General features: G+C 47.0%; 1 protein-coding gene across 1 annotated transcript in view; it reads left to right on the plus strand.

Moving 5' to 3' along the window:
- The window catches only part of LOC147732477 (receptor-interacting serine/threonine-protein kinase 3-like), a 1,935,498-nt gene extending 1,917,021 nt beyond the window's left edge, over positions 1-18,477 (plus strand). The window contains exon 10 of the mRNA XM_086956988.1: positions 16,554-18,477. Coding sequence (XP_086813114.1) covers positions 16,554-16,813 — 260 coding nt within the window. The 3' untranslated portion in view covers positions 16,814-18,477. The remainder of the gene's footprint in view (positions 1-16,553) is intronic.
- Positions 18,478-18,942: the final 465 nt, after the last annotated feature.

Below are 18,942 nucleotides of genomic sequence, written 5' to 3' on the forward strand. Positions count from 1 at the left end.
GGGGGTCTGTACACAAGAACAACAATAAAGGAGGTCCTGGGAGACATAAATTTAACCATGAGACTTTCTGTTCTGGGAATCACTGCAAAGGCTAGGGTAGTGAAAACACACTGAGAGCGAATGATGGCAGCCACCCCCCCACCAACTTGCCCCGCTGATCGATTGGATTGCAGTATATAGTAGCCAGCCGGGATGGCGGCAAGAATATCCGGGACAGAGTCCTCAGTCAGCCAAGTCTCTGACAGGAGAAGGATGTTCACAGCTCTATCGTCCAATAGTTGGAAAATTTCCAGCTGGTGTTTCACCAATGACCGTGTATTGAGATATATCACGGTCAATGGAGTAATCCCAAGCGGAGGCGGGTGGAGACAAGAGGAAATCGACACAGGACAAGGGATCGAAATCACAGGACTGAAGGTGCCTGGAGGAACAAGAATGCCACAATCCAGAGCGGTCTTTTCAGTGTGGGCCAGTAGAGGGAATGTGCGACGGAGCATTAAAAGGTCAGCGGAAGAGTAGGTGATGAGATGGGCATTAAAACAGTCCCTGTGCCCTGAACACCTGCGGACGGGCGCAGACGGGCTTAACTTTGGCGCAAATTCGGCGCGAAGTCGGTGCTCCCGCTGCGCTCGTCCGCTGCGCTTCCGCCAGACCACACATAAAGGAATAACACACATACATGATATAATTGCCCAGCCTGCATGCAAACCTGTGCACAGAATCGCACTGTGCTGGCAGTGTCCCCCAACCTGACATGTAAAGAATGTAGCCAACATTTACAAACCATGAAAATGGCAACTGCATTACAGGTAAAATTGACATCCTAGACACCACAAGTATCCGTGTCAGAAAGAACTGAAGTCCCTTTCACACCTGTGAAAAAAGAGTAGGCGAGCAAAGACATTGGAAATGTTGAACTGCCACACAGAGCATGGTGCACAGTCAACCATATGAACACACCAAAATAACTTTATCCAGTAAGGACACTGACAAAACAGACAACAGGAGTAACTGTCTTTATTCACATATTGCACAGATAGGCACCAACAGTAGAGAAGAGCAAGGCACAAAATGCAGAGCATATCCATGAGAATCTGCACAGACATGGGCAAAACAGGAAGGCCAGTGGCCAGTTCAGGGTGCACAGCATATCCATGAGAATCTGCACAGGCAAGGGCTAAACAGGAAGGCCAGTGGCCACTTCAGGGTGCACAGCTTATCCATGAAAATCTGCACAGGCAAGGGCAAAACAGGAAGGCCAGTGGCCACTTCAGGGTGTACAGCATATCCATGAGAATCTGCACAGGCAAGGCCAAAACAGGAAGGTCCGTGGCCAGTTCAGTGTGCTCAGCATATCCATGAGAATCTGTACAGGCAAGGGCAAAACAGGAAGGCAAGTGTCCAGGGCAAAGTGCAGAGCTAGTACATGAAAGGCTGCACAGGGAATAGTCCAACACAGCAAAGAGCAACAAGGCCAGTGTCCAGGGCAAAGTGCAGAGCTATACCATGAGCGGCTGCACGGGGAGTGTTTGCGACTGTACCCTTCCATGGGCAGCAACACAGTCAGGGGGGTAACAATGGGTAGTACAGGCCCACCTGTGTGAGGGACAGGTGTGTGAGGGGGACTACCCCTGAGACTTGGCTGTCAGGTGGACTGGGAGCTTGCTGTGTGTCAGGGACAGTTGGAGCACTTGACTGAGGAGAGAGCGGCCCAGGTGAGGTAGTGCTATCAGTGGCTTGGCATGCGGTAGGGCTGCTTGGACCAGGTGGTGTAGTGGCATGTGGAGGTGGAGGTGGAGTCATGAAGACCTGAGACACAGTGTGGCTGGTAGATTGTGAACCGTGGTCACTATCATCAGACGTGGTCACTACCTGCGGGTGGACAAAGGCCCTGGAGCAGGAATGGGAGTATGTGCCTGTTGAAGGGCAGACTTCACTGTGATGGACAAAGCTTGGACCGTACGGTGCAGCCCACCCACGTCGGAATGTATGCCCTCCAAGTAAGCAACCACCTGGGCTAATTATTTGTCATGGTCAATGAAGGCATTGAGGAGAGCTGTCTGGCCCACACAAAGCTGGCTCAAAAGCTCCACAGACTCAGCCGTGAGGGCAGCAGGGGGGACAGGGGCAGCGGTGCCAGGTTTGAAGGAAACTCGTCCCCTCTTACTGACCCGGACACGGGCAGCACCAGAGGAAGTGGCCCGGACGGTGGGCACTGGCTGCTGTGTGGTTGAAGATGATGCAGAGTCTCCATTCCCTGTGCCCGCCAACATGGATGCATCACCGCTGGCATCAGATGATGTGGTACTTTGTGCCTCAGGCTGGGATTCCTCCTGCAGACCCCGGTCCCCCTCTGAGGCGCTGGTGACATCTGTCTCACTGGGCTCCTGTGAAATGAAATGAAATGAAATGAATGAAACTTATATAGCGCACGACTTACCCTGGGGCATCTCAGCGCTTGCTTAGGGAACCCGTCCTGGTATTCCCCTGTGAGATAACCCTGGCAGGGTATCCACAAGGTGAAAGCCAGGCATCCCACCGCGAGGGGCCGTTGTGGAGATTAAGCAAGCTATTGCCCAGAGTCGCAGAGTGTGAACCCGTGAGTCGAGAAGGCACCGGAGCGAGAATTAACGAGTCAGTGGAATTATTGAGCCCAAGACCCGCCGAGGCTGTGCAGCTGTAGTGTTAGTCTCACCCTCACTGGTATCCAGCTCTTGTCCCTCTGTGACCACTGGTGAATCTGCATGAAAGAGAGATGCAGGGTCAGGTTCGTGGCAGCAACAGAACAAACCAATGCAATCAATGCAGTACAAAAGAGGACCAAATCTATATGTTGCACACCACACTCTGCAATCACATTGCGGCAACTCACTACATAGACATCAACAGTGCATGTAACCCTGATTATCTGTCATGACTGAGCAATGTGATTGCCACACAGCACAACACCCTGCCTGTGGCTGTTGTCAACCAAACACACAACTAGCTCTGCGCACACCTAGGAACATGATGGGGGCACACCACTTGTTGCCACTGAACGACCTGGATGGAACAGGAGGGTACAACACAGACACCGATTACGACATGACAGTCCACAATGGCAAAGAGCCCATGCCAACTACCATGTTTTACTCTGGGGCCCAAAGACTGGTGCACATTGTTCTCAGATGTCTAGGCCTCAACAATCTGGGTGTATGCAATGGACACATTGATGAAGTCACACTCAGATTGGGAACACTGCTGTTCACTCCCAATGTGATTCCCCAGACTACCCAAATGCTGAAGAAACCTGAAGAGCACAACTCAGATTGCAATGAGAATGCACAGCATGGAGAATTACTTTTGTTAGAACATTTTGGGCAAATGCATGACACTGTCACCCAGCCCAGCAGCCACTTACATGACACTGCACCACTCCACCAACATCACATAGGCCAGCGGTGGCACAGGACCTGTACATATGCAGCCGCTCCCAGCCAAAGTCACCCATCCCAAATACTCACCCCAGCCTTGCTGCTGATGCTCCTTCAGACGTGCATCCAGCTCAGGCTGAGTCACTGCCAACATGCGGCCCATTAGTGATGTCATGCTGCACCGTGACAACCGCCCAGTGCGAGGAAGCAACTCCAAGGTCATCTCTGGCATATTCTTTGCCAGCCGTCTGATGTCATCCTAACTCTTGTGGCAGTGGGCGCCCCGTCAATTGGAGACCCCCAGAGCCTGCACCTTTGCTGCAATGGCCGTCCACACGGCCTTACGCTGGTGTACCTTGAACTGCAGGCATGGGAGACAAGCGGGGAAATGATCAGTGACACATTGGTATGTACCGACATCTACCAGTCTAGAAGTAAGATGCAAACTCATTACAAATTCTATGATATGTCCATCCTACACTAGGGTATATCTCACATGGGACATGTGCATGGGATTACCTGATGTGAATGCATGCAGTTGTGAGGGGGAACAAAGTCCCTGCACATCTCACGCACATCCAGGATGGCAGCACTGAATCCCCTATGTGGCTTGCACACATCTCCAGTCCTTTGCATGTCTGGGCACCACATACATCACATATCAAGCTGTTTCTGGGGGTGGACTCACTGTGTCCAAGACTGTGCAGCACTCAGTGTCCCTGCCCTGTGAATCTATTAGTATGTCATGTGTGTGGCATTGAGGGACATGGACTCACAAACAAAAAATATCTCAACACAATTCTGGTCGTGTGCAATCTACAGGGCAGAGATGGTGCGTAGCTGGAGTGCAATGTGAAAAAAACTAGCACAGACACAGTAAGTGAAGTGATGTAACCTTGTCTTGGTGGGCGGGCACTGTGCTGACCATCTGGGCTCACACTGAGATGGACAACAGGGGCACACACAGCCATTCAGCCAAGCAATAATTCTCCTGGCACCTTCATGACCAACATACTGCGTCACTGTATGGCTGACAATGCAACACACTTCACTCATAGCTACAACTGCAGGCAGAGAAACCTGTGACATTGGGACACACCCTCCTTCGCCCTGGAGACAGCATGTTTGTCAGTGCATGACCCAACCCCACACGCTCAGGAATATACTGCATCAGTCTAACTACATGTGTGCCCCCCTGCCCTACACATCCGCTTTTGATGACTTACCACGAAATTTGGGGCACCATACAGCCTTGGGTACTGTGTGAGCACCTCTTCCACCAGGACCTCCAGCTCCTCGCTTGTGAATGGACTGGCACAGATCTTCCCTGTTCTTGCCATCACTGTGGACATGGAACAACTGTGGTCGAATTGGATGGTAAGTGGTCTCAGGCAGTAGTCCCTGGAGGCAGCAGCAGATGAGGGGTCTCAGGCAGCAGTCCCTGGAGCCAGCAGCAGATGAGGGGTCTCAGGCAGCCGTCCCTGGAGGCAGCAGAAGCAGGTCAGAGGTCTCTGGCAGCAGGCTCTGTGAGCAGTGGAAATGTGAGGCTCCCTCCCACACATATATAGCCCCCTGGGGTTGTTTCAAAGGTGTCAAGCTGCAGCAAAAGGTGGTCCAGGTCTGCCTCATTCAAAAGCATCCAATGACCGCCTCCGCGACGGCGGAGCACGCCTACCGCAATTTTCAAAATTGCATAATGCCACCGCAATCATCGTTTACATTGGCTCTAGGGCATGCTCCATGGCAGGGATACACCGCAAGGGCCCGGTGTGCACTACTGTAATGGTGCATCTTTCAAAACCATCCAATGACCGCCTCTGCAGTGGTGGAGCACGCCTACCGCGAATTTTCAAAATTGCATCATGCCACCGCAATCATCGTTCCCATTGGCTTTAGGGCTTGCGCCATGGCGGGGATACACCGCAGGGGCCATGCGGTAGCTACCGCGATCTGGGGGCCATACAATAACATGAGGCACCACGATTTGGATGGCAGAGCATGCCAACTGCCATTTGGGTACGGCTCAATACCTATCACTACTGCACTTCTGTGAATGGGGGTTCTGGTGACACGCCACTGGGGCCAGGCGGTAGCTACCGCGATTTGGGTGGCTGAGCATGCCAACCGCCATTTGGGCATGGCCCAATGCCTATCCCTAATGCACATGTGTGAATGGGGGGTGCCGGTGACACACCGCCAGGGACAGGCGGTAGCTACCCCGATTTGGGGGATAATACAATGACATGAGGCACCCCAATTTGGGTGGCGGAGCATGACAACTGCCATTTGGGCATGGCTCAATGCCTATCACTACTGTACTTGTGTGAATGGGGGGCGCCAGTGACACATCGCCTGGTCCAGGCAGTAGCTACTGCGATTTGGGTGGCGGAGCATTGCTAACCGCAATTTGGGCATGGCTCAATGCTTATCACTACAGCACTTGTGTGAATGTGGGGTGCCGGTGACACACCGCTCGGGCCAGGCGGTAGCTACCGCGATTTGGGGGGCAATACAATGGCAATGGCCATCTGGCACACTCCAACAGTGCACAGTGGCCACATGGTCAATGGCACAGCATTGTGCACACAATGCCAATGTTCAATTTACTACACTGGTGACTACACATGCCATGTTTGTGTATGTGTTTCGTAGATTGGCCTGTACTCCCTTATATGTCACTTATGAATTTGATGGCCAATGAGGCAGGACCGTTTTGTTGTGGACTCTACAATGTGTACACATGTCAATGTGTTGAGGTGCAGTGATAATCACGGCAATGCTCGTCTCACTGTATGATGTAGTCACTTGCATGGGCTCTTATGTGTGCTCCTACACACAATTGTCAGTTCTGCGCCAACTGTGGTCATTGTGTTGTGGATGTGCGCCTGGTAGAAATTATGCATTAAGGTGTGACAGGTATAGCAGCTAAGTATGAGCCAGTGCCGTTGATTTGTTACACAGTTGCTGGATGCCATGCTCCCAGGCGAGCACATGTGAAATGTAGCCATATCACAATGTGCATTCACATTGACCTATGTGGTGTTTGAGGTACTTGTGTATTGTAATTAGAGAGGTGTGCCCTTTGTGTAGCTCAAACGTAGCCACCCTGAAAACACTTTGTGATATGTTGAAGCCCCTCCTGCAGGCTCGCCTGACATATCCAACAGCTTTCACCCCAACTTATAAAGTGATGGCAGCCCTCCATTTTATTGCCACTGGATCATTCCAGGAGACAGTGGCCAGCGCTGGTGGGATGTCTCAACCGATGTTCAGCATGGTGCTGTATGATGTTCTGTCCGCCATGATGATATACAAGGAGAGAGATATCCATTTCCCCAGGGGTTCTGAATTGCCAGCTGTGAAGGGAGACTTCTATCCCCTTGGGCAAATCCCCCATGTTGTAGGTGCCGTTGATTGCACGCATGTCGGTCTTGTGCCACCACAGGCAAGTGAGGACATATTCAGGAATTGCAAACATTACCATTCCATTAATGTGTAAGTGGTGTGCCTGGCAGATATGATCATCTTGCATGTGTGTGCCAGATTCCCAGGCTCAGCCCATGACTCCTACATCCTGTGGAACAGCATTGTGCCCCAGCTGATGGCTAATCTGCTTCCCGAGAGTGCATGGATTTTGGGTGAGTATGCCTAGTCAAATGGCGTGCTGGGTGTGTGACCTGCTGCCCTCTGCCTGTGCAACATTGCAATGGTTATTTGTCATACCTAGGTGACTCTGCATATCCCAACCGTCCATGGCTGCTGCGCCCACTGTGGAATCCCAGGACCCTGGCTGAAGTCTGCTACAATGAGGACCAAGGGAGGACAGGTCATGTGGTGGAGCATACTTTTGGTCTGCTGAAGTCACGTTTCTGCTGCCTGGACAAAACTGGAGGTGCACTGGCATACTCGCCCAGGAAGGTGTGTCAGATTGTAGTGGCATGCTCCATGCTCCACAATCTAGCCATTCGCAAGGAGATTTCCCTGCTCCTGGATGATGATGAGGACCCAAGGCCCCCGCCTGCATAAAAACCTGAGTCCAGTGATGAGGACAGTGGAAAGGAGGAAGGTGGTAACATGCGTCAACAGCTCATCACGCGCTACTTCATTTGAAGGTGGGTGACAATGTACAACATACCCATTGTCTGGTGATATTGCTTTTGTCGTGGAGGGGTCTGTGCGAATTGTAACAACAGCCAGTAGTAAACTCAGCAGTGGGTGGCTATTTTACTGGGACATGTCATTTGTGAACGTATACGGGACGTGTATGTTGACACGTGTTGTCCATTGTGACGTCTGCATGTTGGCTTATGTAGATGGTAGGTGTTGTGTAATGTCTGTGATGCAAACACTCACACCAGTGATTGTTGTTTTGTTGTGTTTCCCTAGGTGCCTTAAATTTTTCCTTGCCTACATACAGTACATACTCCTGATACATTATGGACATGTTGAAGACAATACATCCTGCACTAAAGACAGAACTGACACCAGAAATTTGTGTGTAAGCTATGTTATTTCCAAAGATGACATGTGATATTTCCATTGAGGTGGTGGTAGAGCAGTGAGTTAACAGTCATGCTAAATGAGATGAAAGAGTAGTTACCACACTGATTTGGTGACCATGTCCAACAGACAGATGCCATTCACAAGCCAGTGTGGGGAAGGACAGTCCAAACAGTCAATGCAGTGGTGAAGAGAGTTGCCTTCAGGGCTGGCTCTGTGACTGGCGTTTGACAGGTGCTTTGCCTCCAGATACTCCCAGGCTCTTCTTAGGACAGCCCCTTGGTTGCTTGGCAGGAGTGGGCCCTGCTGTGGTGCCAGTGGCGTCTGAGGACTCACCCCTCTCTGTGGCTGCAGGGGGGGATGGTGAACTGTCATCCTGTGGCCCACCAGAGGGAGGTGGAGGTGTTGGTTGTTGCGCAGGCCTGTTCCTCAGTAACGCCGCTTGCTGGCCCATGAGGTCCACCATTTGTCCAATGCGGGCATCGACGGACCTCATCAGCAGGATGAGCTTGCGCAACAGGTTGTCCGACCAGCCACTTTGTCCCTGGGCCTGTTCGTATGCCCCAAGAACTCTGGGGATGTGTTTCAGGGATGGGGTCTCAGCCTCCTGGTGTCTGGGGGTGACCCTGGCCCTTTCACGTACCCTGCCACCACAGACCTGTCGCCTCGCCACTGTGTGTTCCCGAACACTCTCCCTACCATCCTCAGTTAGTGGTGTGGTGGGATCATCCTCTGGGACAGGGAGGGTGTTGCAGGTGGCTCTGGTGGTGGTAGCGGTGGTGGGCGCACAGGCCGTAACAGCAGGGGTCTGGTGTGCAGTTGATGTTGCAACAGTTGTGGTGGGGAGGATGGGGTCCTGGGACCTGTTGCTCCGTGGCACACCAGATATGCCGGCCTTGAGCTCCTCGTCCTTAGAATCCTGGGATTCTACATCCATGTCCATGTCCCGGGGGAGAGACTGGCTCTACAGGTTGCTGGTGTTGTCCTCTGTAGTAAGTTCTTGGTCACCTGTGGATTAGATAGGGAATGGTCATTGTGATGCACTCTGCAAGCTTTGTGTTAGCTGTTTGTCATCCACAGTTTGTACACTACACAACTGACTGATCATCACATTGTTTGCTATGTCCACTACTGTGCCTCCTGACATGATGCAGTGGTACATGCATTGCTAGTCCATGGTGTGAGGTTTCAATGCATATCATGCAACTCGTGCAATATTCATGTTCACAGGAACCTGTTGCCATGTAGGGACCAGCACAGCATGTCTTCATTGTTGACTTCTGTCACATCTGACCATTGTATTCTCCTGTATACCTTTGTCCTGTCATGTGCATATCTTGATTTCTTCCACCACACATGCTTTCTCATTTTTGAAATGGTCCTTGTTGGTTGGGCCCCATGGCGATGCACTAATCAGTGAGTGCTGTGCATGATTGTGCCGTCTTTCTTGTACAAGTGCATTAGTGTGTCACACTTTGGCAGCTGTGACAGTTTACTTTGCTTACCTGTGTGCACACTGTGCGTGGCAAAGGGGGGGTTGATGTGCATATTTGTGCAATGAGAAGGCTAGTGTTGTTATATGGCACCATTTCTTTTGTGACAAATGTGTGGGTGCACGTACTGGCTACTTACTGGTTACGTGCTCACATTTGGCTTTGTGAGGTGGCACATCTGTGTGTGCGTGGAGGACGATTACATTCTGCTCAGTGGTGTCATGAGACAGAATAATATGTCTACCTATCCTAGTAACTTGCTTGAGGTGGTCCATTATATGCCACATGCATCTGTGTGGTATGGAGAGCTCCATATTCCTGTACTGGGGGACAAGTGTACATGGTGAAAGTAGAGGTACAGGCCTCCCACCCCCAGACACCCCTCTCAGTGAAGATGGTTACCTACCTGTAAGTTTGATGAGGGTAGTAAGATGGCTGTCACATGCTTCTGGGTGGGGTGGGGGAGGGATCCATCTTGATGATGCTGTGGAACAGGGGGCCTGGTGGGAGTAGTGGTACAGGCCTCTCAATCCCAAACAGCCCTCCCAGGGAAGATGGCTACCTATCTGTTAGTTCCTTTGGTGTACTACAATAGATTCCATGTGCTCCTGGGTGGGGGAGTGCTCCATCCTGCTGGGGTGTGGGACAAGGGGCATGGTGGGAGTTGTTGTGCAGGCCTCCCAGGCCCAAACAGCCTCCAGGGAAGTGGTCAGTCCTGCCTTTTTGTCCCTCCTTTTTCTCTTCCGTTTTTCCCACAGAGCAGGGACTAATTATTTCTCATTATGCTATGGTTCTTTATTGGTTCTTCGAGAGACTATTTGTTTTTGGTTTCCTTCTCTGTTACTGGCTGCCTGTGCTCATCGTTGGTGCCATAGCTGCTTAAATTTAACTATAGAATTATTCCTTTCCATCTCCTCTTAATGTCACAATGTCTGTGCTGCTTAATACTGTATTTCTTTTAACCTTTTTGCAATTTTCGATAACGACTGTCTGTTGGGCTTTTTTTTTTTGGTAGGATATTCGTTTGGGTTTAGGCTTCCCTTTGAAGGGGATTGGGCTTGTTGAAGTCTTGTTTTGTTTGCAGCCTTCAAATTTACAAAGGGCAGTTTTCTGGGTGTGTGCGGCCATCACTTCTTCATCTTGGAAGAACGGGGCTGCTTACATTCAATCATCAAACATGGTTTACTCTTTTATACATTAGTGTGCGCACTGCTTTTTTTTGATGGCCACTCTCTAAATTTCCATAAAGGTTTTCATGTGGGAGACGTGTATTGAGCGCTATGAGCTCAGAAAACCAACCAAAAATGCACAGATCTGAGAAATACTGTTGGAGCGCATTGGATCACAGTGTTAAATGCCATTTAAAAGAGCAAGTTACATTGCAAAGTGGTAAGGGAAGGAGCAGTGTTTTAGTTTGTGCCTCCTCCATGCAAAGGACAGGGCTACCGCTCGCGCAGCCTACATCAACATTTGTAAAGTTGGTGTGCAAAGTTTCCAGATTGACCTGTTTCCCGCACAAATGGGCAATATTTTCCCATTTGTGTGCGAAAAACAACCCAGGTGGGTGGTGTAAAGTTGGGTGACATTTGCCCTTGTGTCCGCAATATTTTGGGATTCTGCGGTGCCCACAGATGATCTGTAATAATCAGGGCCGTCAATCATTCATAGCGTGAATGTGCTACTTATGACGGCCCTGCTTCATGTTGCTGGCTGGACCCCAGAGAGAATGGACCAATGATCTTACGAGCGGCAGGCCAGTCATCATTCTTTTTAGAGTTTTAAATCATTACATTTGCCTCTCTTGGCGCAGCGGACTTGGAGTGCTGTGGTCTGGAGCACGAGAGAAGAGGTGTCAGGGGTGTCAAGGTAAGGGCTGGTTGGCCTACACTGCAGCCTGCTTCTGTTGTGCAAGAGAATCCCTAGCTGCCCAAAAGGTTTATTAAGGTAAGATTAGTGGCCGAAGTGTTCACTTTTCCTACTCTGCTGCTGTCATTTGCCTGCTGTCTCTCTTCCTCTTATTCCCTCTCTTTTTGTCTGACTCTTGCTGCTCTTCACATGCTGAAAACCGTGCTTCAATACACACCTCTTACCCTCTGTTTCCTCTACTATGCTTCATGTGTTCCCCTGTGAAATAGATCCAAAAAAGAAAGAAACACCTTTGTTGGAAATATCGTAATTTTCTGAAATGTTTCTGTTCCAGAGTGCAGCCTCGGGCCGAAGAGAAAAAACTGTTTCAAAATACGAAAAAAAATAACTAAATGAAGCATTACAGAATGGTGGCAACGTTGCCAAATTGTTTTTATTAACACACAAACACATTTGTGCCACTGTACAGAGTTTGCCAGTAAAGCGATACTTTCTTTTTTTCATCACTCTTTGAACAGTATTGTTTTACCGGGTGTGGAGGTGCACCATTCTTGGGGGTTGTGCAATACAAGGTATCCCTTCCTGCACATAATTAATCGAGAATGGCAAATTGTAACTTCTATGTGTGCTGCATTATGCAGCACACATGGAAGTTACAAATCATCATTTTTTTAAATGATTGTTTATGCGCACAAAGGGATACCTTCTTGCAAATGAACAATCATTCATGGTGATTAGCTGTTTCTCTGTGTGCTGCACAATGCAGCACACAAACAAAAAGCAAAAATGAGGAGAAATTAAGCATTTTTCCTTGTTTTGCCATGTTAAGACCAGGTTTTCCCTGGACTTAATTTCGGCACTGCCTCCTGTTTACGACACCCTTGTAAATAGGTGGCAAGGGGGCAACCCAGTAACACACGGACCTGGGCTGGACAGTATGTTTGTAAAAGGTGGTCCTCACTGGGGAAGTTTAGCCCTTTGCTGCTGCAGGCACGTTATCTACATAGGAAAACGCGCCAAGGCCGAGGCTGGTGTTCTATAATGCAAGCTGACTGAAGGAAACAATGGAAGCTGCTTACTGAAGAGCAATGTATTTTAAATTTTAAAAAATAAGAGCATACATTATGATGACTTAAGCATCCAGCATTGCACCCATTATTCAATTGGGTTCATTGAAAGCTGCTTATTAAAGCACAATGTACAAAATGCATTTTAAAAAGGAGCTTATTTTTGGATGATTTTGACATCCAACGTTGCGCCCATTTTTCAACTAGATGTGTGCTTCCTGTATATTTTTTACGTTCTGGTGATGACCCTGCTTTACATAACTTATGCTCAGGGTCAAAACTTCGACAAATCAACATATGTGGACTGCGTTTTTAAGAATTCGATGGTGGATGTCAATTTTCTCCTGATGAGTATTGACTTCAAACACTCTATTGTCCTTATCAGCCACATGTATATATTTTTGTCCATAGCACGTATGCACTTTTTAACCTATTGATCACTCTCACTGCGCCTACACCTTATAGGAGCACCTTACCTTTTGTATGATATAAGTAATGTATAATAAAAGCTTAAACTGTATATATATATTCATAACTGAGAAGACACAAAAAAATAAAGGCATTAAACGCATTATTGAAAACCGACTCTTGTAACGGGTTTACTCTATCTCCGTTTTGATACTCTGACCTGAACTTTGCAGGGTAGAATTTCACAGGCCTGTGTGCATGGCATCCCCAGTCTGGCAAAAGTGCCTCAAGGCCCTCCCCTTAGGAGGAAGGGGAGCACCACTGATTGCCTTAGACCTGGGTGCTTCAGTTTTAAGCCCTGAAGAGCCCAATAGCTCCTATTCAGAGTGGGGTGGGGTGGGGTCAGCAGTCTCACTGTCCCCCATCCCACTCGGTGACGAGGTTGGCACTTCTGTCTTCCAAACAGCCAATGAAGGAAGGCAGCAGTCCCAACCCTCCTGGGACCTTTAAGCCTTCCATTTCGGAGTGATGCAGTTAAGGTAAGTTTTATGCATTGTTTTATGTTTCATGTGTGAATGTATTAATGTATGTGTATCTAGCTAGTGCTAATATAATACTCTCAAATAAATTAATAAATGTTTTAGTGTTGTGACTGGGTTTGTGCACGTGTGTAAATGCATGGATGTAAGCGAGGTGTATGTGTGCCTGTGTTGCCACCACCCCCCTTCCTGATATAATTACCATCCACCACTGCTTTTAACGCAGATATCCTTATGTTATTTGCTGCTCTTATGCCACAGTCCTCCTAATATAGCACAGTGAGGTATGACCTAACATCAAGGAACTGCATGCAAACTTGAAGGCATTACTTTAGAAACTTGTTTTTATCCTCAGTCTTTTGTAATTCCAAGGTTGTTAAAAAGGGTTACTTTGAATAATAAACACTTATTGGCACACTCAACAACTGCATAGCATTTTATTCATGACTGTGTGTTTCTGAAGACCAAGGGGCACATTAGGATGGCGGGCGGACATCCTATCGTGAAATGAGACCACCCAGCATAGGGGCAGGGGTCCGTGGGGGCCATAAGGATGCGCCCCCCACAGTGGCGGGCGCATCCTGCATTCCTGACATGGAAGGCATGGCGTGCACTTCCATGCAAAACATGGCAGGTGCCCCCCATGAGCACCCACCAGATTCCCTGGAGGCCCGCTATGGGCCCCCAATGTAAAAAAACAGCTTCCTTTCCGTGGTGGTGTTGCCTCCACGGAAAGGTATGTCCCCACCTGCATACAAATATGGATGGCGGTTTCTACCAGACACCGCCACCATATAAACTGCTTTTCCGCCTGGTAGGCAATCGGGCTGATTGCCTACCGGTAGAAAACCAGCGGACGGGAAGACCGTCCGCCGGTTCCCCCCCCCGCCATGGTAATGTGGCTGGGGGAAATTAGAAGCGGGCAGAGGTTTTTGGCGGGCGGATCCCCACCGCCATACGGGAGGTGGCGATCCGCCCGTTATCCTAATGTACCCCCAAGTACTCTTAATATATAATGCCTACCAGTGTGCATGATATGACTTCTACACATTGTAGTCCTCGTGCACATGCAAAGTAGTGCTTTATTTTACAATTCGCTTTTATATAACCATCGCTTTATACACTCTCCTTAGAGGCCAAGGATTGGATGTGCATTTAGTCTGAACAACTTAATGACCCAGTGGCAGGCTCTGTGAGAAAGCAGTACTGCCTTCACTCTCGGGACTCTCAGTCATGCCCATCATAAATGTCTACTCGCAATCTGAACTCACCACGCAGGAAGGTGACTAATTTCGCAATTTGTACTATAAAAGTATGTTTTGTGAAAATAAAACTAGACAAACACATCATCTGGATAAAGGAAATACTCTTGGGGAACATTGCATGAAATAAAACACATGAGATGTAAACATGAAGTGCTTTGCTGGCATGGATTACCTTAAGGAATTTGCAGCCATTGCTGAGAATTTAAAGTTAAGAGCATGAATATTCAAAGCCTTGGCTGGGTGATAGGAGTACAGGAGCCTCTAGAGTCTGCCCAGGCCAATGGTGGTATGGGAGTGAGACAATGCTAATGATAAAGGGGAATGGATTGCGATGGAAAACAAACAGTATGACAGTGTCAGTAGTATTAAGGGAGTGTCAATGTTGAGGTTGTCGCCAAAAGTTCTGGGAAATTGGGCCATTTTCCTATCTGCTCCAGCAGCCTTGCATTCATCTATGCAACAAACAAGCCTATCTGCTGCTTGCCAAAACTAGGAGCTTTAGTGAAGTGCTTGCAGCAACAAAATAGAAACAACAATGTCCTCTATCCTTTTTAGTGCCAGAGTAAGTGGTCACAGTGAAGGACTTTGGACCAGAGGGCAGGGAATTGGTCAGAGTAGGTGACTCACTCTTTTCTGGCCTCTTTTCTTACATTTTAACAGGAAGATTGTGGAACTCTCGTCTTACTGTAGCAAACCTCAGTTTTCCCACTGTCGCTTCATAACATAACATAACATAACAAGTGTTTTTGTGAAGCACACGTTCACCTGTATGTATCTTGGCGTTGAAAAACAGATGTTTCTATACCACATAGCAACAATCCACATTAAAACATTCCAAACCACACAATTCTATTAAGCATAATTTCACTCAAAACCACACATTTCCACGCATCACCCAACACGTTTCCTTTTCACACCACATAATTCAACAAGAAACCACATAATAGAAATCAACAACACAATTATATAACACACCACATACATACAATCCACACCACATATTTCCATATCACACCTCAAAATTCAATATCACACCACAAAATTGAACAACATGCAACATAATTAAACTCCACTACATAACACTCCACACCAGAAAATACCATACCACATAATTACTCTCCATAACACACAGTGCATAATTCCAATACACACAGTTCCACATAATTACTATCCAAATAATTCCACTGCACACCTCATACAGTCACTCCACACATAAGTAAAACATATATACATTTACAATGTCAATAGCTCGTCTCTAACTCTTTTTCTAAATGATCATACCACTGCAAACAAAACAAATTGACATTTAAAACGCCAATAGCTCTAACTTTGACAAATGCGGGACCGATGGCACTGCAAATGCTTATTTTCCTTGGTGAACAGAAATGCATTGTAGTGGTGTAACATTTCAAAAGGTTGTCTTACTAAGGAATGCAAGTACTACAGCAAAGCCCTGATTGTGAGTTGCTCAGAGTTTTCCTAGGTGCATAGAATTTATCACACCTGGTAATTATTGGGTGCGATAAAGTCCTCACACTTAGTTAGATTTCAGTAGGTCAAACCTGCCGAAATTTAAAAGAGTAAAAGATCATGGTATTTAGAGCCAGTTGCAGCCGGAGCAGGTAAGCGCAATGGGGTGGTGGAGCAAGGTGGAGCAGGGGGGAGTCGGCAAATGACAGATTATGTTTTATTTATTTAATTTGACCTATTCCATCGTCTGTCGATTCCGGTTATGTTGCGCTTAGCCCCAAATTCCACGTTATGCACCAAAATTTCGAGATAGGTGTGATTAATCACATTTAATAAATTCTAAATCTCTAGGTGACAGGTTAAATCTGACCTTCCCTCGGAGCCACTCATAATCAGGACCATTCTGTGACATATATATAGCACATAATAAGCAAAAGTGGTTATAAATGAGGATACCCAGGGCAGGACTGAACTACACGTAAATATTAATAAAAAATTGAATTACTAAAAATAGTGTACTGTTGTTTTTCAGAGCTGAAGTTTCTGAGGAAGTACCGGCCAGATATCATCAATGCGATATCTGCAGTGCAGCCTTTCGTTGACCATCTGAAACAAGAAAACATGATCAGCAAAGAAGAGCACCAGACCATCTTGGCGAAAGACACAGTCTTAGAACAGAGCAGAGTAATGTTGGATTTTATACAGAAGAAAGGGGAACCCACAGCGGAAAGGTTTTGTGAGTTGCTAATTGCACCTGAGCCAGACCTTTTAAAACATTTGCAGGATAACTAATGGGATCCTTAGGGTATCACGAGGCCTAATCACTCTTGCTTCCTGCATTTTAACACATTGTCCACTCTCCTTCTGGTGACAACCATGGAGAGTTGTGTGGGTGTGCGCTAAGAACTGTTTCACTGATCTGTAAGAGTATGTACAGCAAGTACTTTCCTTTCATACTAAAACAGCATGTTTTAAGAACATTTGTCTTTCTAAGTTGTTCCTCCGGGATAGTATTGTTTTTCCCTCAGCCCTTTCGAAGCTACTTGACAGGAGCATTTCTGGTCACTGATCGGTAAGGTAAACCAATAGAGAAGTATGGGCCATATTATCAATCCCCAGCGATAATTATCGCTTAGCGCACTTAGCGCTAGGATAATTATCACCGGGTAGCGTGAATTTTTATCACTGAAATAGCGTGCTATTAGCAACGCTTATCTCAGAAGTGATAAAAATCTTCGCGCTAACTGCCAAATGAGAGATTATCACTGGAAAACCAACGATAATCTCTCGAAGTTTGGCGTTAGCTTGATGATAGGGGCTCACAAACTTAGCCATGATATCCAGCTTCTATAGGATATCATGGCTAAGTCAGGAAAATACCAGCTGTAAAAAAAGCAGGTCTAACTGCGGTTAGCGCTGCTTTTTTATCACTAACATGGTTAGCAATATCCTTGATAATAGGAGAAATGTCGCTTAACAACATTTCTCCTATTATTTTCTCTGGAACGCCCCCTTTGCATCTTATTAGAGATGCAAGGGGAAGCGTAGAGAAAAAGGGTGCTAATATGCAAATTTGCGTGTTAGCACCCTGTTGCTGATAGGGAGCTAGTTTTATCTCCGCTTTCTTGGCTTTTAACGCCAAAAAAGCAAAGATAAATCCTTTGATAATATGCCCCTATATATCTACTACATGTTGTGAAATATGCAGAATACGCCAAAACTACAGGAAGACATTTTTCAGGACACAAAAAACGTTAAGGTACAGTTGCAGTAAACCGTTACAGTAAAAGCCAAACCCAGAATCAATTCTGAAATGTTAATGTTATGTTTGGATAATGTAAGATCCCCATGCTTGATTTTCATATATATTAATCAATTAGGAAAACCTCACAAAGTGTTCTACAGAATTAATGCGAAAGATCATCTTCATGTGAAAAAGCAAGTCCAACAAATGGATCTCAACTATTATAGGGATTTTGAAAAGGGTTAAAAAAAAAACTACTTAAGCTGGTCAGAAAACGAATATCAGTTCCATTACAAGAAACAGTACTTCTACTGTAGAGAGAATTTGACAATCCCCTTCACAGATGATAATAGTGAGAACCCCCTCCTTATATAGCTAGACAGTGATTCTTATGTTCAGGTTTAAGGGACTGTGGAACAAAATATCGACTGTTATTAAAGCATTAGATTAAATGGTTGGTATACCTATCAAAAAGAGCAATTTACAACTTTAAGGATGTGGCTGAGAATTTTAAAGAAGTACGAATAAAATAGATACTGAAAGTCAGAGGGCATGGTCAAGCAAGACAAACTCTTGGAGAGTAAACAAAGGGAGACACACGTACTTATGTTATACTGTTTAAAGGTGAACACAACATCCATATAAGAAGGATTTTGACAAAATTATGCCTGATTTGAAAGACAATTAAATAAAAAAAATTGATAAAACAAAATGTTTCTCTAAAATTTGATATCGGGGACTGGGGGGGAATCCCTGAGTCAGTGAAAGTTTCTGGGAGCCGCCGAAGAGGTTGTTGGGAAGCGCGGAAGAATAAGTGCTCCCCCTGAAGGTTATGCAGCAAAGACCTGGGCCTTGGAACGCCGTATGACCCTGCTCGCAGGCAGGTCACTCCCCACGCTGCTGCATGGCTCTGCCTGCATTGCTTTTGCCTTGTCTTGTATTTTTCCCCTGTGCCTAACTTGCTTTCTAGCCCAGACTTGTTCTTATACCCCTCTGCCTGTACTTGGTTTCTTGCCCAGACTTGTTTTTATTCCCCTGTGTCTGTACTTGGTTTCTTGCCCAGACTTGTTTTTATTCCCCTGTGCCTGTACTTGCTTTCTTGCCCAGACTTGTTTTTATTCCCCTGTGCTTAATTTACTTTCTGGCCCAGACTTGTTTTTATTCCTCTGTGCCTGTA

This window comes from Lissotriton vulgaris, chromosome 2_1 (assembly GCF_964263255.1).
Source record: "Lissotriton vulgaris chromosome 2_1, aLisVul1.2, whole genome shotgun sequence".
NCBI lineage: Eukaryota > Metazoa > Chordata > Amphibia > Caudata > Salamandridae > Lissotriton > Lissotriton vulgaris.